Genomic DNA, 22,050 nt, shown 5'->3' on the forward strand with positions numbered 1-22,050 from the left:
TTTCCATGCTTGTGCTGCTTTTCTGGATCAAGTAGCTGTGTTGTACAGGATGCATATAGTGGCTCTGATGCACTCTAATATGAAGCCAGCCAGCCAGCAGCTTGTCTGGCTTCTGCCCTCGGTCTCTTGCTTGGTGTGTATGTAATGACAGGGAGAGCCTGAAATAGATAAAAGCATCTGTTGGGTGGGGATGGCAGCAAAGTCTGTGTTTGAGAGCTAAAGAAGTAGTGTCATGGTGGTCTTAAGCTGTGCTCCTAGCAAGGAATCAGGCTAGAAGAGAGTCATCAGGACAAGAGCAAGGGTAGCTCTGTTGCTACCTTCAGTCATAAATGCAGTAACACAGGAGGGAATAAGAAGCATTTTTTTCCTAAAATTGAGGTACATCAACTGCCTCTTTAGCATAACAGTAAAGGAGGAAATAGACTATCTGTCTTCTGTCTACTTTCTCACTTCCTGCCGCCACAAAAAAAAGGGCAGGAGATGTGTGTCTGTCCATGCTTATATACACAGCTTGACAATTTGGTGTTATGGCAACTTCCTTGCAGCCAAACCTACTTAAAGCAGCCAGCTGGACTGATGCAGGTACCAGATGCTTGGTTAGAGCCTTTGTCAGCTTTAGGGCTGCTTTGGGTGTCAAGATTATATGCAAGGTGATTCCTATTGCAGAGGATAAAAACAGTAAAATTTCTTGCCTGAAGAAGGAGATATCAAAACCAGTTATGAGTGGTGGTTTGTCTTGCATTTTATCATGGGTGATAGAGGTGGCTACTAGAAAAGCTGTGTAATACATTTATGCTTAAAGCAACCAACTTCGTGTTTAGATTATAATCCCTTTCTACTGAGGTGTATAGACTCATTAAATCCAACCATGTGTTATGATCCCTGTACCTGTAAACTCTGTATCTAGCAGGAGAATTTAGTGTTGTTCAGTGAGATTTTTTTTTTGGCTTTGCTGGCAGGATACAAGCTGCCTACTTTAGCATGTGTACGTACATACAGGTATGTATCATGCAGCATGCGCAGGAGAAAACAGAGAATGGCCGCCCTGAGCTTTGGCTGCGCTAGCGTGGAAGATGAGAGAATGAAGCTGCTCTTCTTGTCCAAGGTGCTGAAGCGCTTTTCAGCAGCAGTGGGGTACATTCAGCCTCTTTAGCATATGTGGCTTTTCAAATGCACTGTGTGGAAAAGTTTTTTCATAGCTGGAATGAGATGCCAGTGAGTTCCACCACTGTCTAGGAAGTGAGGGGTATCAGTTTGTGAGGTTGAGATCACTGTTTAAAAGTAATCAGGATGTCCCTTTCTCCAGGCTGTTTAAAAAGTGCGGAAATAGAAGCAGGAGTCGTTGTATGGGCCATGTATGTTTTAAGACACACTTTAGTGATTCTTAAACATCTAGGAGCAGGAGACTGGAATCGACATATACCAGTTTGTGTAGATGAATATAGAAAACAGTGCAGTGTTGGAGAACTCATGACTCTAACAGAAAAGACATGACAACACCGAGAGCCTTGCTCACTGCCCCAGCAGCTCCCTGGTGGTTATACTAGAGAATATCTCTATGGGATGGCTGACTTTACACACTGATTTTTTTTTTTTTTTTTTTTTTTTTTTTTTTTGCTTCTTCCCAATTCCCAGGGTAGCAGGCCTGACCCTAGCCACCATCTCACTATCTTCTGTTTTCTTAAAATAACTTCTTCTCTGAACTCTGCTTCTTCTGTACAGGATTGTGCTGGTTTTCTAAGAGAGCATTCGGGAGATGGGGAGGTCTTAGAAATCCTCCTTCCTTCATTCCTGCCTGCATAAAAGACCCCAAACTGTGGTTACAGTAAGCTTTTTTTTTTTTTTTTTTTGTGGAAGTACATCACTCAGTGATAGAATATGCTGCTGAGTTGTATTGTTGAGAGGGTAACTGATATGCTCAGAATTCTTTGAATTAGGAACCCCAGTTGGACTAATTCCTTTTGTTTTGTTCATAGAATCCTAGAATGGTTTGGGTTGGAAGGAACCTCAAAGCCTATCTAGTTCCACCTGCCTGCCATGGGCACGGACACCCTCCACTAGCCCAGGTTGCCCAAAGCCCCATCCAGCCTGGCCTTGAACACTGCCAGGGATGGGGCAGCCACAGCTTCTCTGGGCAACCTGTGCCAGGGCCTCACTACCCTCGCAGGGAAGAATTTCTGCCTCACATCTAATTTAAATCTCCTCTCCTTCAGCTTAAAGCCATCACCCCTTGTCCTATCACTACATGCCTCTTCAGATAGGATGATGGGAAGGCTGGTCTCAGAAACTGTTACAAGCAATCAGTGAAAAGGACCAAAGGCAGCAGCTGTTTCTGGTTGCCAGCAGTCAGGTACAAGTGCTCATCCTGTGGTCGTAAAGTTTCTTCCTGCCTTTTTGTTTCACTCTGGTGTTTTCCTTCTCCTCACTGGGAGAGTCTGATCTTGAGATCTCTTCTTTTATACTTGCAATGATAGTAGGAATAAGACTCAAAGAACAAAGCTCACTGTGTTCTATCACTTGCTCTGGTAAAGGATTGGGGACTGGAGCCAGCAGAAGATTCCCTTTTAAAATTATTTGTCCATAGCAGCTGTCACTGGAGGGGCGATGGTTCAGCTCCAGCAGGCACTGACAGCACAGGGACAGCTGCTGCAAGAAACATTCTTGATTTGTTTCAAGACATTTCACACTTCAAAGGTGTGAGAAAAGCACCAGAAAAGATCCCTCTTCCTTTATCTCTCAGCAATGCCTCTGGACTCTTCCTTCTTCGGTGTGAAAATTGAGACAAGTGTTGGGCAACTGGGTGCCAACTGTCTAATGGGAGCTGTACCTCTGAGTAAGCATGTGACAGACTCAGGGAGAGGCAGTTCTCAACACAGCAGAGTTGTCAACAAGCTTTCTGCTAAATTCTGAGCTCTATGACCATACTGCTGGTAGCCTCTGTCTTTGGGCATGGTGCCAGCGTACTATCGCCTGTAAAGAGCTGCTGCCTGGGATGGCAGGGATACACTCATGAAGCAGGTGTCAATCAGCAAGGCCTCTGGGGGCCAAGCTTCAGTGAAAGTAAATCAAGCAAGCTGGGTACGGCCACATTGTTATGCAAATTGGCACAGCTCTGCTTTTCCCTGCAGCAGTGGAGGATGTGTGCCCTATACTTCACATACGATTGCTTAGAGAAGCAAAGCAGTGGTGACAGCTCCTCTTGGCATTCTTGCCTGCAGACTGGGATTTCAGTGAAACATTTAATCTAGCAGGAAGCTGGAAAGGGATAGTGCAGTGTCTGAGAGGGGGGAAAGAAACCCCTAAATCTAAATTGCCAAAAAAAATTTAAAAAATTAAACACACCAACCAGACCACTTTTTCAAATGAGGCTCATGCCTTACAGTATGCATGAAGCGTGCTAGTGTAATTACTGTGTTTCAAAGTTCAAAGGAAAGAAAGCTGCTGAATTATGCACTGTCAGTCAGGGTTACTGCCAGAAGCTATTAGGAAGTGAGTATGAAGTCTGGCATTGCAGGAGGTGGCAAATGTCATTAGAGCTGGGTGAAGGGTGTTAGCCTGGCCCTTCTCAATATCCCACTGGGATATTTCTTCCTTTACACAATGAGCATGTTAGCCCTTGGAGACATCCTGGGTCCTGAGGTTTATAAAGCACTCTGATGCCTGACAGGGTGGAGGAGGGCAGGATTTCGGGACCCTGCCCCATGCTCAGTGCTGAATAGTTGCTTTGAACCTAATCTGCATTAGCTGTTTTTGACATCAGCTCTTGCTTTGCAGCAGTAGCTTTGTCCCAAAGGTATTCCATGGTTAGACTGCTTCTGAATTGTTTACAATTACAAGCTACACTGATTCCCTGTCTTGGGGCTGACTCACAGCAAAACTCTGTGCTATTTTTGACATGTGTCACCAACTTTACCTTCCCCTCAGGGAAGCTTTTCTGGAAGGTTTGAGATGTATCTTGGATAGGTGTGAAGACCATAGAATGGTTTGGGTTGGAAGGGACCTTAAAGATCATCTAGTTCCAACCCCCCTGCTGCAGGCAGGGACACCCTCCACTAGACCATGTTGCCCACAGCCTCATCCAACCTGGTCTTTAACAATTCCAGGGATGGGGCCTCCACAACCTCTCTGGGCAACCTGTTCCAGTGCCTCACCATTCTAACAGTAAAGAATTTCTTTCTAACATCTAATCTAAATTGACCCTCCTTCAGCTTAAACCCATTACCCCTTGTCCTGTCACTACACTCCCTGATAAACAGTCCCTCACCATCTTTCCTGTAGGCCCCTTCAGGTACCGGTAAGCCGCAATTAGATCTCCCCAGAGCCGCCTTTTCTGCAGGCTGAACAATCCCAACTCTCTCAGCCTGTCCTTATAGGAGAGGTGCTCCAGCCCTCTGATCAGCCTCGTCGCCCTCCTCTGGACTCTTTCCAACAGTATGTAGTAGGAATATGTTAATCTTCAGTTCATGCCCTCACAAGAGCCTAATACTGCTTGTTTCTCCTCCAGTCCTGTATTTTCCTCCAAAAAGTTCTGCCAGGATTAGTTTCCGAAATTTACAGGCACCAAAGGCAGATCCACTACAAACCTGAAGGAATCTACCTCATATTTAGCCATGGGGCTGTGCAGAACTGGCTACTGCTGGAAGAGAGCAGGGCCTAGTTAAAAGGAATACCTGCATCCTTTCATGGATAGCATATGCAACTGTGCAAATCCACTGCAGTGATAGCAGCAGCAGCAGAAATAAAAGGCTGTCAGGTTAACACCTGGTGGGACAACAGGACTGTTCTTTGAGTCTTTGAGCCATGAATGCAAGTCCAAGTTGCTGCAAAGTAAGGTAGAGCATGAACTTGTAATGCATCCCATGCTGTGGTAACTGCTTGTGCCTCTTTTCTTCCCCTGCTGTAAAGGTCAGCCTGCTCATCTCCAGTGAAGAACAGAACAGTGGCACTTGCCATTGATACTGCTGGGTCACAGCGTTTGTGGCTGTTCCATGAGAGAGATGATACATTAATTCACTTGCTAGCTCACTCTAGGATCCCTCATTTCTGCACCTACAGGCTGAAATTCCTGGCCTTGCTGAAAGCAGTTTCCTAGTGGAGCCTTTTATGTTTTCTATATGTCCCTTCTCAGCCACAGTCTTTCTGTACCCTCTTGAGAAAGCAATCAATACAGCTCTAGAGAGACATTTAGCTTTCTGATGTCCCTGCTTTCTCCTTAAGCAGTGGGCTGCTTTTGTCTGTGTGCTTGTTTGGGACTGGCTGTTCCCAAGACTGTACCCTGTTCTCTCTGGTCCAGCTCTCACAGCAACAGTGGTAGCTTTGCTTGTCCTTGGGAGTGATGCTCTTTGCCTGTCGAGCCGATCAGTGCTAACTTTCTCTCATTCAGCTTTTCCAAGTGCTCGTTTCTGCACGTGGTCCTGTTCTGAAGTGACTGTGAGATTTCCCTGGGGGAGCTTTACAGCTCAGTGTGTTTATGGGAGTAGCAGTAAAAATCTAGCTACAGAGATGCTTTTTTCCTAGATTGCCTGCTCTCAATTAGGTTCTCCCAGACCACAGGGTCTATTAACATACTGTCTGCAAGCCAATACAGACTTGTTCCACCGGGAACTGGCTTGCTGTTAATACTGGACCCACCTGGCTTTGGGTCAGGCAGCGCCAACTCTTCTTGCCATTTTTAGCACATTCCACTGAACTCATTAGAGTTTTGTGCCTTGGGGGGCTGACAGGGAGGGACAATTTACAGGGCCTTGATGTGTCTATGCAAGTTTTGCTTGACTGAGTAAAATTCAGCTCTAGCAAGGGCTGTTATTATTAGTGTAGGAGGATTGTTTTTACTTTTCCTTTATAGCAGCGCATGGGAAGTCAGGCTGTTGCCCATTGCTAGTGTGGAGGAATCCACCTGCATGTTCCCATCTTGCTGCAGCAGGAAACAGGTGGCTGCAGGGATGTGTTTTGAAAGTCTGTTTGAGAAGACAAAGCCCCATTGTCCCCACAAAGGCTCCCTGAAGAGTTACTTCACCTTGATTTGTGAAACCGCCTCTGAGTAAATGTAGTCACAGCAGCTTTTTACTCCAGAGACGTCTCATGGTAGCTGCTGGAAGTCTTGACCTGGGAATCTGTTCTCCTGCCAGGGAAACCTATTTGGGCACTATTGCACCAAGTATTTTATCTTTGGCTGGTGCTGCTGGAAGGAGAGGCTCTGATGTATGATTTGTATCATAGTGGGTGGTGTTTCCCATTGGAGTGGAGCAAAATGATTCCCTCAGAGCAGGCTTCTGCTCTTCTTCCCTGGGGAAGAATGGCAAGGTGCAGTGTGGCAGGGAGCATGCAGGTGCCTCTCAGGCCGTATCAGCAGTACAGGGAGTGACTGGGAGGATGGACTGTCAGAAATGGGATGTGTGACACAAGCCCTGTTGAAGCGATGCAGCAGCGTTAGCTGTAAACAGGCATGCGCAGGAGTGGTGTGTCATTCAGCACTCAGACTTACGGTTTCACCGTAGATATGGTTCCTGAGAGCATGTCAGCAACTGTCGTGGCTCTGGCACATCTGCCTCCCTGTAGCCTATCTTGACCAAGTATAATTCCTTTCCCTATGTGCATATGGGTAAGCAAAGTCACAATTAGACTTCTGCAGTTGAGTCCATCCTGGTGCTGCTGTGTTCTTAGGCCCTGAATGAGTTTTCCGGGATGTAATGGATCAAGTAATGGATGCTGGGAACAAGACCCAAAATTAGATGCTCAAAATAACGTAGTTTCTAGCAGTATGTGCAATCACAGGACAGTTGCGTTGAGCCTGGGCTCACTGCCATTGCTGTGGCTGACTTGGGAATCCAAGCTATTTGGTCCTTGGGGTGCTGACTGAATGTGGTCTTGGCAATATAACCCTATTTGGGGGTGGAGGGGGAATGTGTTTTGGGCCAAATTCAGATCATAAGTATGAAATCTAGCTACAAAGGCTTGAATGAAACCTTTGTCAGACTTGCAGTGTTCCCATTAGCCATGTTTAGAACAACTTTATGAGAGGCCATTCCCAGAAAGTGATAAATGTTGTATACAAGCTGCTTTGTAATTGGAGTGATCCCACCTGCCCTCACATGAGAAATACCATGACAGGATTCAAGCCCGTTGAGGATCTGTCAAGAAACACTGGGGATCAGCACCTCAGCCACATGCAGAGTGAGACAAGACACAGTTAATGATGTATCTTTCTGTTGACGGTTGTAACCTTTATTTGGTCAGTGCTAGAAAGCATATACAATGAATTCCCTTTCCTCCCTCTGGTTATCTTGTAAGTTGTGGAGCGTTACGATTTTTCTTATTTCTTTTCATGTGAATTTTGCTTACGTGAGGGAGTTGTGGTAGTTCCCTTGACTAAATAATCTATATCAGCAAAAGGACTCTCTTGTTACTGAAACCCTGTCTATAGGAGGACTCATGCTGATCTTTCAGTGTTGAGCAAGCTGCTTTTCCTGCTAATCTGTTATAATTTCTTGGTGTAGAGGGAAAAACTCTAGTGAAAAACTCATTTTCATTTTTACCAAGTTCATACTTTCTCTGTCATGTGTAAGTAAGATCCAGCCTTGTGGGTACCAGAGTATCAATAAAACATACACTTTTGACTTTAGGAAAATACAGGAAATTTTAATGCAACAGACAGGAGAGAGGTCCAGCATAGATGTCTACTGTGTTAGTTTTATTTAAAGATGGTCTCTTGGTGCTAGAGTAAGAAATGTTCTTTAAAAAAACATCAAATAAATAAATAAATAAATAAATATAGGAATAACTTTCTGTTGAAGAGTTTAGAAAGCATCCGGCTTTCATCTTGGGAGGAGCGGGTACTGTAAAGCATTCTTCAGAGTAGAGTATAGGGAGCTTGTCCTAATTCTTCCTGGAACCTGCAAGCCAAACATGAAATAAACGTTACTAGAATCTGTTTTTCTCTTGGTATATGCTGCCATTGTCAGCAGTGCTTTTACCTGCCAAATCAATAGACATAGCATTTCTTTTGAAAAACCAATACTAGCTTAAATATTAGACTAAAATTAATTCCTTTCTCAAACTCTGTCTTATTAAAGACTTGAATCAGAACCTGCTTCTCCCTTGTTGCATGGCATAGATGCAGTCTGTTCTATTCAGTGAAATGGCTTAGGTGGCACTCACCATTGCAACCCATTCCACTCAGGGAGCCAATTCTATCGATTCTCCTCCCGAAGCAGCCAGAATCTCTCATCATCCTGGGCATCTGCAGCCCCCTCAGTCTCTTGAGGAAGGTGTCCCTGTAGGACAGAGGGGTGCTGGGCGCGAGCCTGGGTTCAGCCTTCTGATCGTCACTGTCATCTATGAGTTCTGGTGGGATCTCCTCCTGGGTTTTGGGCTCTTGCAGATCAGGATTGGACTCCAGGGCTTCAATCATTGCAAATTTATCCTCCAGTCGCTCCAGAAGAGCCTACAAGAGAAGGATTAATTTCATGAAACTCCTAGTTTTGTGGTCATTTGCTAGCTCTTCCAGCAATCCAATTCTGCATTTATCAATGGTCCCATAGGCACCCCTAGGGAGACTGTCAGGTTGGATCCTGGGGTTGCTGGTGGGACTTGAGCTCTGTCCTCTGCAGTAAATCCCTGTTCACATTAATTCCACCAATGGGTAGCTTTAGCTGAGAGCTGATTGAAGCTGCTTGCTACGGAAGTGTATCTTACTGACAAGGTTAGAATTGCTCTTGATAGGAAAGCAGCAATGTCTGGGTTGCACAGGGAGATACTACTCAACCCACCAGTGGTACACAATTTTAAAGTACCTCTGAATCTGTAGTCACTCCCACATTTTCAGAAGCTGACTGCAATGCTGCTTGCCAGTAGTTGGCTTTCTCTGCTTTTTTTTTTTTTTTTTTTTTTTTTTTTTTGCTAAGACCATCTGCTAGCTTGTCACCCCTGGCTATTTCAGTGGACATCACTTGGAGAAGCTCTTGGTGTTTTTCTTAACCTCTGCCCCAGGAGTTACAGGATTGCTGCTCCTTCAGTAACCCACATCTCCCTGAAAACACCTGTATGCTAAATTTATAATCTGCTATGTGACTTCTTCCTGAGTACCATCCTCTATGATTTTTAAAGCTTGTGTAACAGGGATCAGATAACCTCCTCAAGGGCAGCTCAACCAGTTAGAGGAATCTATTTGTCCAACTCTAGAAGTAGAGTGGAGAGGACTGAGTCTTATGGCTTCCTTGACAGTGAATGCATTTGGAAACCACTCCTCTTGGCTAGCTGCTGGAAACAGCCTAGAGGCATGGCATAGTTTTAGCTTTGGCTGACACTGTCCTAATCATCTTAGGGAGTTTGTTCTCAGGGTCTGATACTGTGAGAAACTGGTCACTGGTACCAGTCCAAGGAAATGCTTGAGCCTTCAGACTTCATCTTGCAAGACTGAGGCTTGTATTGTGCTGCAACAATGGATGTTCTCTATCATTTGTTAAAATACACGTGATAATTTCATAGCTCTAGAAGCTTTTCTGGATGAGTCACGCTATATGATCATACTATTCCTCTAGCAACTTTTCTAGAAGTTTGACTTTGGGTGTTCCATTTTACCTCCTCATCTCCCATCCACATACAGCCAGTTCTCTTAAATCCACAAAGCTAGAGCCGTACAGCTGTCCTGCTTCACTGTTCCTGCCATTTAGTGGGATAAACAGGACCCCACCCAAAAGTTTTCTATTTGTTCTTGTAGAACTATTGTGATGATTTGTTCCCTCTCTGCAACTTTGCTCCCCAGAAGGTGGTTGTTTAAGAGAAAAAGAACTAAAAACCCAAAGCAGACATTGCACAACATCAGAATTTTGTTTCCCACTGCTACCCAGGAGCTCAGGTGAAGCCAGCACTGGAGGATATTGCTCTATAGAGCGTGTTTGAACCCCTGTGAAGAACTGAGACTTTGTCCCCTGGCATGCGATCGCTGATGTGGCTATCCGATCATGCAAAAGAAAGGCACAAACACCACCTCACACTCTGCTAAGCACCCCAAAAGTTTAACCTTGCAAAAGGAGAGAGTCCTCACCTCCATGCTGGCCAGTTCTTTGGCAGGGCTGAGGCTGTAGATAGGGTTGGCTCTGCTGGACTGGAGTTGGATGAGAAGTAGCAAGAGGAAGCCACAAGAAAATGAGCCTTTAGTGTCCATGGCGCTGGGTTCGTTGGGAATAGGGAAGTTCAAGTTGTTCCTTCTGAGATGTCTCTTCAGTCTCTCTCTTCCTTGTCCTATCCTCTCTCTTCCGAAGCTTGTCTTTTATACTCTTTGGGTGTGATCTCTGCTTCCTAGGTTATCAGTGGATTTATCTGGGGCACATTCCAGTCCCACTGCAGGCATGCAGCTCTGTCAAGGGAAGATTCCCTTTATTAGCTGTCATTAGGCAGCAGCTGCTGTTGCTGAGGAATGTATGTCACAAGTCAGTGATTTCATGTCACCCCCGCTCCTCTTGATACCAGGCGCTGTGATTACATAGTCCAGTTGGAAATTCTTAGCAATTTTCTTTCAAGAGACCCCTATGGTCAGATTTATGGAGATGGGAAACAACCCTGAAACTGCTCTAAACTCCGCTCAGTTAGAAGCTTTCCATAGGGAAATTACCTTTTACAGGGAAAACAATAGGCTTTTCAGAGGAGTCTCTGGTGGAGAGTAAAGGCTGAAGATAAATCTACTTTTAGGACACCTAAAGTATCGTGCACACTTTCCTTCTATATATGGAATATGCACAGCCACCGCATACCACGGAGTGTGCCGAAAATCCCAGCTTTGGGCCACTTCTCTTTTCCCGTTGCTGTTGAAGTGATGCCACCATTGAGACTTTGTATTTGCATGTTGCCAACAACAGAGGCATCCCGATCTGCACCTCAATACAGACAATAACTTCTAAACTGACTCTGCAGCGGCACCGAGTACTTCCAGCCCACCACGACAACTGATTTCGGCACCATTGAAAAACACTAGTCTTTATTAACAGCTAAATGTTTAAATCAATGGGATTTCTTTAAACATCGATGGTAAGGCTTAACCCTACATTAGTGAAATTTAAGGAAGAGATGGTCAGATTCAGGAATAATCTTCTTGTACCGTTGTACAAGAAAGCAACTTGCTCGGCGAGAACTTTAGATAGATGGCTTTCGGTGCTATTCAGAAAAGGTATCAGAATATTGCCCCAAGGAGGAATGAATGAATTTGTGTATGTGTGTTTTGGGAGGGGTTAAAATAAAACATTTAGTTTAATATATTAAACCTCAAAGGTATTTATTTTTTTAATTTGAGAGCTGAAGTTTTCAAGATGAGCTAAAAACTGCATGTGCTTAAATGAGAAATTATGAAAACGCAGATTTGCTGCAATTCCTCTTCCAGCGTTGTCTTTGTGCATATAGTGCAAGTAAAAATTAATTGTTTTTTTACAGAACTAGAGGAGAGTTCTAAATTGTGAAGCATATTGCTTATCCTGCATTTTCCTAATGTTTCTTGTTATTCTAAATTGAAACAAGAGTGAAAATATAAGCAAGTTGAATATGTCAGTCTAGTAATAATTTGTTGACTTTTAATATGAATATAGATCTTGAAAGAATATCCTGAGTACAGTTTCTAAATAATAATAGAACAATAAAATATTTCTCATGTCTTGAATGTCTTAACATGGTGTTTGTGTACAAACATGTGCACACACTGTTCACATGATCAGCTACCAAAATTATACTAGAAAGGACATTCTCAAGGTTGTGAAGTCAAGCTCAAATGCTACTTTTTCCTAATATAGTCTGAAGTCAGCCCAACTCTGTGTGCGGTCTGATGAAGTCCTTTATTATAAGAGCACTCCCTATTTTTCCCAACGCTTTCTTTTTTCAGTGCATCACATCAGTACTCATTTTTTTGTATTATTGTGTGTCCCAACACATTCTTATTTTGTGTTATTCAAATTGTGCTTAAGAAAGAACCAAGATACCGATACCTTTTTTTTCTTTTAATTAACACTCCATACGGCATTGTCTATATAATTCACTGATTAGTTACAAGTATTCTCTTACTGCTGCTCTTGGGTGTGTTTGTGTTTGCGCCAGGGCGTAACTTCATTTTGTAAACTGAGAAAGTGTGAGAAGATAAACCAGAATTATTCATTAATATTGAGCATCCAATTTAAGACAATTAGGACCTGTTACTGTTTTATTTTTTTGTTTCTTTCCTTCCCCCCTGCCCCCCCCCCCCCCCGCTAATGCCCGCTAAGTGTTCTCTAGTGCTGTCTCTGTACAAAAACACTCTGTTGCTGATCTGAGTTTTGCCCGAGAGCTCAGCACATCTGTAAAGCAACCCCTGGGGCACAAACCCAGCAGCAAAAAACTGAGGAACACAGTATCAGTCACAAGTGTGAAATATTTAGCTGTGCCTGAGAAATAATCTAATTTTGCAGGATTGTACTCAACAACCTGGATCCAGAGATCCTCCTTTCTTTTAGTGGTTTGTTTATTTTCCATCTTCCCTATTCCACAGCAGATAAATGAGATGTAGGGGGCTGACTTCAGCCTTGACAACACTTATCTAAGACAGGGAGATTTCTGTGCACTATTTCATGTAGTATGTATGGAAGTATGTAGATGGAATAAAATGGCTGACCGTCACAGTAGCTATCATATTTTCAAAGCCAAATTCTGCCCTCTATTATCCATCTTGCAGTCCTGCCAAAGCAAATGGAGCGTAAAATGTCAGAACTCAGCTCATTGTTGTTGAAGCTATAAAGCTCACTTGTTTGTTTACTTGTGGTATCTCAGTATCATCACTCTGGCAAGATTAATATGAACTTTATGCTTTATAGCCCAGTGACGGATAGTCAAGACCCAGGTATTGCCCATGCTCAGCTGGCTATTTGTCTAGTAAAAACCCTGTTGGGAGTCTTTTAACAGGGCAGTAGGTTCTCATAAGCAGTGTACCATGACTGGTTTTAGGGTTGGGAAATTGGCACGTTTCCCCAGCATCCCAGGGTATGGGATGGGAGGTGTGGGGACATGAGCCTCCATTAGAAAGCAGCGCTGTTTGCTCAGAGCAGAGAGGAAAAGCACCAAGGGTGCTGCTGGCAGCCCCGTACGTGGATCCCTGCACAGGAGTGTGAGCTGACTGTAAAAAGCCTTTGTAGTCCCGTTCTGAGGAAGAGGCTGGGATTGGATGCCTTTCATCTCCCGGTGACTAAGCCCTTGGACAAGTCTGTGCCATACCCCACCCAAGCTCTCTTTCCCTGCCTCACAATTTGGTTAGATTAAGAAAGAAATGAAGAAACGATGCCATCAGTGTGGGAAACAAAAGGGAAATGTAATAATGTCCAGCACAGGGCATGCAGCACCAAGATCATAGGACAGGCTGTACTGAAGATAGTTAAGTGGTGCCTCACTTTTTCCATGGGGGAGGAAATTTATTTTCATCCCAAACGTGGATTGTTTCTCTCACCGATTGGGAGGTATTATCTCTGTGATGTGGCTGCCCCTTCCTTTGCTGGACTCTCCAGGCTCGATGCAGAGCCTCTCTCAGTTCCTTTAGAGCAGAGTGCTCGGCAGTGCCTGGAGCCTTTCTGTCTGCTTAGGGCTCCCTGCGCTTCACAGCCTTGTCTTGAGAGGCCGGAGAGGGCTTTGCACAAAACCCGAGCAGAAGAGCAAGGGGGCTTCACTGAAGCCGAGCGGCATGAGCTTGGGGAAAAGCGCTCACGCAAGCTGAGCCGGGCTTGGCTGCGCTCCGGGCCCGGGTAGGGGGAGGCAGCCCCTCCTCGGCGCGGGAGCCGCGGGGCCGAGCCCCGGGCCGGCGGGGAGAGCCGGGAGCAGCCCGGCGGGGCCGGCGCTCGGCGTGCGGGTGACTGGCGTCTGTCCCGGGTCCTGAACGCCTCGGGCCCTCCGCCCGCAGCGGCAGCCATTGCCAAATGTATTTTTAAAGCGATGTAGCCTTTCTGTCCTTAGTGGCACCCCACGCCGGTCCGCCGTGCCAAACGTGGCGCTGATACCAGCGGCTTAGCCCATGGGACAGGGGCGTGTGTAGGACACTACCTCGTATTAACCCTAAGCCCACTGCCCACCTCCCGGGAGGATTCACAGCTGGCAGTGGTGAAGCTGTTGAGAAGGGCATCCCAGCTCACTGCCACGGTCTCAGAGCTGGCATTGGTGCCTGGCAGTGCCCCTCCAGTGCAGCGTGGAGTGTCACTGCACTTATCATTGTCCTGGAAAGATGCAACCACCATCTTTCTTGCTGCTGCAACCCTCCAGCAATGGCTTGTCCAGATCTGGTGGGATGCTCTGGCCAGGGTTGGGACCGAGCCCTTAAGGCAGAGGAAGACGAGCGCTCGGGGGAGGATTTCTATATCCTCTGACTATGCTATGCCGTGACCAAAAAAAAAAAACAACCCCACTCACAAAAGGCAATACAAACTTTGTACAAAAGTTTATTGTGCATACCCCACCCCCGCGGAGGCTCCGGGGGGAGCCTGGCTGTCCGGCTGCTGGACACCAGCCTGGAGGCTCAGGAAGCGCTTGGGAGCCGGTCCGGCTTCAGCTTCTCTCTCTCCTCCAGAAACCTGGGAGAGAAGGGCAGAGAGCTGCTGGGGGAGCCGCTCCGAGGCTTTCAGCCGGGGACAGCGGCCGCTCTCAGCCCCTGCCCCGGCCGCCTCCGCTTTGGCGGGCAGGGGCGAGCTCCGGCCTCCTCCGCTCCCCTGCGCCGCGGGCTCTAACCCGGGACCTACGGGCTTTGTGCTGGTTGCATCCCAGCCCCGTCTGCGCGCCGATCCTCTCCATCCTCGTCCCAAAGCAGCCGGAGAAGTGCCTCCGTCTGTAGGAGGAGAGGAGGCTCCTCCACTGGCTCTGCCCCTCCGCCGGCTGGGGAGGGCTGGGGGCCGGCAGCAGGAGAGCCGGCGGGCCGCTCTCCGCCCCCGGGAGGTCCCACTCAGAGCCGCTGTCCTCAGCCCCGGCCACCGGCTCGTCTTCCAGGCCCGGTTCCCCTTCCTCCTCCCGGAGTTGCCCCAGCGCTTCCAGGAGGTCCTGGAGAGGGAAGGAGAGGGGAGGACCGACGGCCGTGGCGGGGGGACAAGGGAGCCCCGGTCCTGCCCGCCTGGCCCCGGCAGGATGGGTGCGGGTGGCCGTCCTGGAAGCCCCAGCCCGCCCCAGCCTCGGTACCTGCAGGGACCGCAGCTCCGCATCGTGCTCACCACCGGCCGGCTGTGCTCCTGCCCATGGCAGGATGAGCAGCAGCAGCGAGGCCCCGCAACACAGAGCCGGGAGCTGCATCCTATCCTATCCTATCCTATCCTATCCTATCCTATCCTATCCTATCCTATCCTATCCTATCCTATCCTCGGCACCGTGTCGCTGCTTTGCCCATGGATTCCTCTCCTTATATCCCCACTCTCTGCCCAGAGGGAGCTCAGCTGCCTCCTGCCAGATCCCCGCAGGAGCCGGAGTGCCGCACTCTGCCCGTCGGCTTCGATAAGGGAACTGGTTACAACTGGCCCCACAGGTGACCCTCCAGGAGAGGTGGGTCCCCTGAGTGCAGCAAAGCCTCCAGAAGGAGAGAACTGCCCCAAGTCATCTCCTCCCCTCCTGGCAGCACTCATTTTCCCAGTGATTTCCTCCCCCTGCACTCTCCATCACTGTTGGTAGGAGTTGATGCAGTGAAAGGACCTGGCACTTTCTGCCTGTTCGCTCTGCCTCACATCTGCAGGCACACAGGAGCTGTGAGCTGGCCCAAGCAGGGGGTTGATATGTCCTCCAAGGGGATGAGTGATGGATCATTTCACCGCCATGGGGGAGAGATGTGCAGGGAATCGGAAATTTTCCTCTGTCTGCAGCAGCTCCCAACAGCTTTTTCTTCTCTGCATATGTATTTTTTGTGCTATGTGAATAGACCACATCCTGAGAGTTGGGTTTAGATTTCCCTTCCTTGCAAGTTCACGTGATGATGGTTTAATGCCTTCCTCTGGTGTTGTCAGCAAACTCTTCCCTCGATAGCTGAGTGGCACTAACCTTTTAGTGGCCTTGAGCAACGGTATAGCTGACCACTTTGCTATAAAAGTTACTTGCTCTCCAGACGTACCTTGGCTACAGCAGTGAATCACCACCCTCTGCTCATATCCACCATCTTTCCCATGAATGATGGTGTGTTCTGTCCCCCACAGCTTGGGTTGGAGTGAGAAATTCCTGTGGAACAAATCTTGTTACCGGAAAGCCCAGGGGCCTTCCCCAAGGAAAGAGATTTTGTAGATCTTTGGATTTAGACTCCCTAGATAAAAGCATCTGAATTCCCAAATTGACAACTGTAACAGGCAGCCTGTTTGTATGAATCTTTCTCTTATTTTGCCTCAGAACTTCACAGCAGTTTCTTATTAACTTTCAGTAAAACTTTCGGTGTCTTTCCTGTGTGAGTGGCAAATTTTAACTATAAATGAGTACAATTTCCACTGGTCCCGGGGTGCAAATGAAGATGACCCTGTTAGATCCTTACAGAACGAAAGGCAGAACCCATGCTATCCTGTGGGCAGAGCAGCAGACAGGGTCCTTTCAATCACTGACTGGGTAATATTAAAGCAGTTACACTAAGTCTCTGCCTTCTGCCCTCCTTGTTTGCTTAGCCAGTACACTCATCAATCTCTCTGATTTCACTTGATATGCAGTGATTTCTGCTTGGGCCTTTATTTCAGAAACTGTCCTAAAGCTCAGCAAGGCCAAAGAAAGCCTTTGAGCTCAGAGGGTTTTGAACCAAGCCGTTGTGGAGTTACTACTGCTAGGTACTGTATGAACAAACAACAGCATACATTATGTTTTTATATCTCCTCCCCTCATTTTCTTGTCCTTCTGTTCCACAAATCTACCTACAGCTGACATAATTTATCTTAGATTGGAAGCAAATTAGCAATATCAGCTGGCATGGGACAATGATCTCTGCATCCAGCAGTCTTAACAGTTGGCAAGTGGTTTTGTTTAAAGCATCACAGCAACAAAGAATCTGGCAGAGAAATGACTGCGTGTTTTGAAAGTACAGTACATGAATGAAGGAAGGTGGCATCAGGTGGGAGTGTTATGTTGATACAGAATAAAGGCAGATAGCTAAGGTGAAGGTGTGCATCTTCCTCGATTTTGTGGGTAGTAAAGACAGGAGTGGGAAGGGATAAAGCATTGAGAATGTTTAGATCTGTGTGATGACCAAGGGAAATAAATACAGCTTAGCCCTCTGATAATAAACTAGGCAGACGTGAGTCTTGGATGAGACCAAATCTTGATTGCTGCCTAACATCACTTATAAACAGGTTCTCCAAAAGCAGACACATTTGAGGAAGATATCTGTATGTTTTTTCTGTGTAAGAATAATTTTATTGCAGGTTTTTCTCCTCGGCAACTTCTGTAATCCTAGTCTGTAGATTCATGCACTAGCTGCTTAGTGGAGATGGAAATGACACAGCTAGAGATGAGCTTCCCCCATCTGACTGGCATGCTAACTTCAAAGGTTAGCTTTGATTATTTAAATGCTAATAGAACACAGCAAATTACCTAAAGTACAAACACACCTGGCTTCAGTCCTAGGGATCTAATTATGGAGCCTTTTATGTGAAATAAATTGTTCTTGCTTTCTGAAAAGTGGCTTTTTAAAATGCTCACACAAAATGCCAGGTGATGGGATGGCACATTATCAGCTCAGCCTCAGTGGAATTGGAGCTCTTACCCATTTCTTATTCATCTTCTGTAGGATTCTGTTCAGAAGTGCTCACAGCTCAGGCTTCAACCCTCTCTGACCTCTGTTATTTGATCTGCAAATAATTTCGAAGACCCACAGTTTATGTTAGTGTAGCTGAGTTTGGAAACAGGCTGAGGATGTTCAGCAAACAAACTGCAGTAGCGCTTACCCTTCACTGGATTTTCAGTGTATTCAGTGTTGAAATTTCAACATTAGGAAACTTTTATGCCTGTGAGAATGTGCCTGCTCCTAGGGTTACCAAGAGCTGGGAGCAAGCCATCAGAGCCAGGATTATTAGGAAGGAGGCTGTAACCTTCCCATTAGCACCAACTGTCACAAGATACTAGTTCTTTGGTGTTTGACACCATAATGTCCATGGGCTGTGTGGATTAACCTTTCCACCATATAGGTTGCACCTGAGCCAGCCCTGGGGCTAGCATACCTGAAGAGGGACTCTATTTAAGAAAGCTGGATGCTTCCCATGAGGTTTCCACAAGTAAGCATGTCTGCTTCTTCTTAGTGCAAGTAAGTTGTTGTGTGTTGGGGAAAAGAAGTGAAAATTTCTTTCTGACTGTATAAAGGTATATTAAATTAGGGTAATGAGTCAGAAATCTCTTTGCTCATATTTGTGCAAGGCAGGCATCTTTGTATGATGGAAGTTATAGCAAGGGAGAGTGTTATCTGTATGGCCCAACAAAACTCCAGACCTCCTGGAGAATTTGCCCATGAATTATTGTGCAGTCTATGGGGCTCCATCTAATAAAGCTGTTCATGCTAATCAGACCGTAGCATTAGTTTTAAGATGTGCATAGCCTGTTTATTGATATGTGAGTTATGCTGAAAATTGATTTAGTCTTTCATTCTCCATTCCATGCTTTAATTATTCATCTGACTAGTGAAATACTTCATTTTCTTGTTGCTTTGCTTAGGAAAGGCAGCACAGAGTATAATAAATTAATTACATGGACTATTCCATTGTTTGAGAGCTTGTACTCAGGGATGCCTATGTGAGTGATGAGACCGTTCCTTGCTAGGGGGTATCTGTTTAGGGCATTTTCACTGTTGCTGCTGCTTTGTTATCAAAGTTAACTTCAACAGAAAAAATAGCAAGGACCTGATAAAGACTGTTAACTAGAGAAGTCTTCAGGATACGTTGTTGAATTTTCTGCTCAGGGTTTGTGTTGGTAGCCTCGTAACTACTGGTCTGAGGAGAGAAAGATTCTGGAGGATGGAATAGCCATAGACAGGTAATTTCTAAATGTGCAAGATATATTGAAAGGGTAAAAGAATGCAAGAAAATAGGGAGAAAAGCTGTTGGTGGCCTGTTGTACCGATGTCCTTCCTAGAGCAAGTCTGTGGCTTCAGCGTGGAAGCTGTATGTTGAAAATAGCATGAGAGAAGAACAAAGCTTTCTCTAGTTTGGCTCTGAATAACTCTCTAATGGGTCCTGGATCATCTTCATTCTATGGGAATTGTTGTTAGAAGGAGCAGAACCAAATAGTAGAGTTTAAGTGATTGAGGCAGGTCCAGAAACTGGACTTTAGCTGCTCTGTGCACACTGGCTTTCTTAATGAGAGCTGAACTGCCAGAGATTCAGAGCACATGCAGCTAGAGTGTTGCTGCATAGATGTTTGTGCTCCATGTTGCAGTTTATCTCCAGGGGTCCTGTGAGGAATAGGTTGATTACTGGAATATTTTCTTCCAGGAGCATCTGTGTTATGGGCAAGAAAATGGGAGGAGTACAACTGCGTAGCCCATCTGTCCACCCCAGGCAGAGGGCTGGAAGCGAACAGCTGTGCCTTCATTTGTGACCATCAGTGTAGACATTTGTGTGAGCAGCCTTACTGATTTCCGTGGAGCTGCTTGCAGAGTTCAGCTCTCATCAGCACAGGCATGATCTTGGCAAACCAGCCTTCGTACAGAATTCTTCAGGGTGTTTGCCAAGTAGCCGTTCTCTGATTTATTCATGGTTAGTGAATACTTGGTTTGGTTAAAAAATAGAACTGGTCAGATATACATTTTTTGTATAATCTTGACCTTACTGTTTTGTTGGAAAAATGCTTTGCACTATCCGCATCTGCCTATGGAAGAGTAGGTGCCCTTGAACTTTCTTCAAAAAAGTGTAGCATTTTTTCTTGGAACAAGATGATCAACTGGTAAGAATCAATTGTTTTCCACTGTCAGTGTCAGATCCAAATGCAGAGTAACAGCTTTCTACTGATGCCAGCTAAGACAGCTACCCTTTTAGTTCAAATTGTGGTGGTCAAAGACTCGGGGCTTTGTGCCCTGGTTTCTGATGACTTTTGTGAAGATGGCTATGTCAGTCTCTCCCTGTTATACTTATGTTTAGATAGTAATATCTTAACTTCAGAAAGGTTCTTTTGGTAAAAAGGACTTGTTTGATTGTGTCACACTCTCTCTTTTTTTTTTTTTTTTTTTTTTTTGACTAAAAGTCCTTTTTACCAGAGAGAAGCCCTCTGAAATGCTTCTGAATTCTAGTGGACTGTGTCTAACTGCAAACTGGGGCACTATTTCAGTTTCAGGAATGATACATGAAAGAATCACAGCAAAGACTTGAAACAAATTCACCAAATTATGAAAACAGTTTATTATCTGTGACATGATGAGACTTGTTTATTTATACATTTAGTACACAAACAGTACAAATGTTTTTTGTAATTACATTTCAGATCGATGTTCACGAATTATTACTCTGATACAAACAGGCAGTGCAGCAATGGTGTATTCTATTGGCCAAGTATTTCAGGGGAGAGGTGGGATGCAATCTGCTCAGTACATAATGTAGTAGATGTGTTGGTGAAGCCAATGTGAATAAGGGCTGAATATCTCACTGAAAGGCAACAGGTTCTTGAAACCTCAAAGTCAGTCCTGTCAAGAAAGCAGAAGAATAAGTAAAAGAAAGAGAAGTGGACAGGATTTCACACATGGAAATTAACTGATTTCTTACTGTTCTAGGGCTGGGTTCAGCTCCACTGTTCTGCTCAGAGTTTCTTTGGATTGACACAAGCATCCCTGGGGAGCTGGTGAAAACCTCTCTGATCTGGCTTCTGTGACAAGATGAAATGCATACAGCTGGCTTGGAGAAAGGAGTGAAAGCAGGTAAAGCAGAGATGTGGCATTCACAGATTTTAAGTATGTATCTGATGACAGTGAATTCTGAGGAGTGTAAAAATTAGTAAACTGTGTTTATGATAGGAGGGTAAAAGTTGCTTTAAGGCACTCTTTCCTTAGAGCTGAATTAAATCTGCCCTTCTGCATACTTATGCAAGTTATACATGAACACACAGACCATCTGCCTCTGGCTTTCTCTTACCATGGAAAGCAGTTAGCATCCCAGTCCACTCAGTGACCCAATTCTGTCCAGCCTGACGCCAAAACAGCCCCTGGAGAGGCCCTTTTTGCTTCTGCCTCGGTATCTACGGGGTAAACTTAGGAGGTCACTGAAGAACCTCTGGACAGCACTATCACCCATGGACATGTTCTCAGGCTGGTCCCTGGTGTTTCGGGTCCACTGGAATTCAGTGTCTTGCTGATCAAAGGCACCTGTTGGGATCATGTCATCTTGCTCACGGTCCCTCTCTTCTGAGACCAGGGGATGCTCCAGGTCCTCATCTAACAGTTTGAACAGACCCTGTAAAAAGGGAAAGGTAGGTGGTGGAGAGGAAGGAGAGAAGAAAAAGGAGAGATTCTGGGAATTCTGTCATTATTTTTGTATAAGCCATGCTCAGTGCTAAGTTTGGAGAAACTTATTTTGAACATTTATGAAAAGATGAAAGTACTGAAGTAATTTCTGAAGCTGATGATGGTTATCTTTAGGTTCTTCTGGCTCACCAAGCTGCTCTGAGCTAACACTGTACGCTCTCTCAAAATGCTCTAAGGCTCTATGCTGTTACTGTATTCTGTAGGTCTGAGCTGACAAACTGCCAATTAAGTCTGTCCTGGATCTGGGGTATGGGATAAATTGCGAAAGAGAATGAAAGAGGCTTGGTCAAGAGTGAATAAGGAACAAGAAAAAATTATTGATATCTTGGAATAATAAGAGAAGTGATACAATGACAGGAAGCATGCTGAAATTGGTGCTAGAAAGATTATATATTTCTTTACAGACTGGGAGGTTACTTCAAATTTGGGATTACCGGATCCCGAGTTAGGTAGTTGAAATGTGTTTTCCTAATGACTTGGAATTCTTGCGCACACAAACACGCACACACACACTCTTTCTGTTTTTCTCATGTTCTACCTCTGGGACTCGCAAGCAGGGAGTGCATTACTGCACTGCTGAGCTGAGGAGGAGATCATGCAGGTACAAGCCATTAATT

The 22,050-nt window shown here is 45.5% G+C and overlaps 2 protein-coding genes and 1 long non-coding RNA gene across 3 annotated transcripts in view; 1 reads left to right on the forward strand and 2 right to left on the reverse strand.

Annotated features, from left to right (window-relative positions):
* Positions 1-7,200: 7,200 nt before the first annotated feature.
* Positions 7,201-10,244, reverse strand: NPPA (natriuretic peptide A). Its single transcript, XM_010302197.2, has 3 exons — positions 10,046-10,244; positions 8,158-8,443; positions 7,201-7,892 (listed from the first exon to the last, which is right to left on the reverse strand). The coding sequence occupies exons 1-3, from the start codon at positions 10,163-10,165 to the stop codon at positions 7,876-7,878; spliced, it is 423 nt and encodes a 140-aa protein (XP_010300499.1). The 5' UTR covers positions 10,166-10,244; the 3' UTR covers positions 7,201-7,875.
* A 136-nt stretch (positions 10,245-10,380) lies between these two features.
* The window catches only part of LOC142604688 (uncharacterized), a 48,255-nt gene continuing 36,585 nt past the window's right edge, over positions 10,381-22,050 (forward strand). Inside the window, exons 1-2 of the long non-coding RNA XR_012838536.1 lie at positions 10,381-11,025; positions 20,687-20,830. This is a non-coding gene — a long non-coding RNA (uncharacterized LOC142604688). The remainder of the gene's footprint in view (positions 11,026-20,686; positions 20,831-22,050) is intronic.
* On the reverse strand, positions 14,415-15,630 carry LOC142604724 (natriuretic peptides B-like). The gene is made up of 3 exons (XM_075773275.1): positions 15,160-15,630; positions 14,730-15,024; positions 14,415-14,564 (listed from the first exon to the last, which is right to left on the reverse strand). Exons 1-3 carry the CDS (start codon positions 15,268-15,270, stop codon positions 14,539-14,541), a joined length of 432 nt encoding a protein of 143 aa, XP_075629390.1. The 5' UTR covers positions 15,271-15,630; the 3' UTR covers positions 14,415-14,538.

The sequence above is a fragment of the Balearica regulorum genome, chromosome 21 (genome assembly GCF_011004875.1).
Source record: "Balearica regulorum gibbericeps isolate bBalReg1 chromosome 21, bBalReg1.pri, whole genome shotgun sequence".
Classification (NCBI taxonomy): domain Eukaryota; kingdom Metazoa; phylum Chordata; class Aves; order Gruiformes; family Gruidae; genus Balearica; species Balearica regulorum.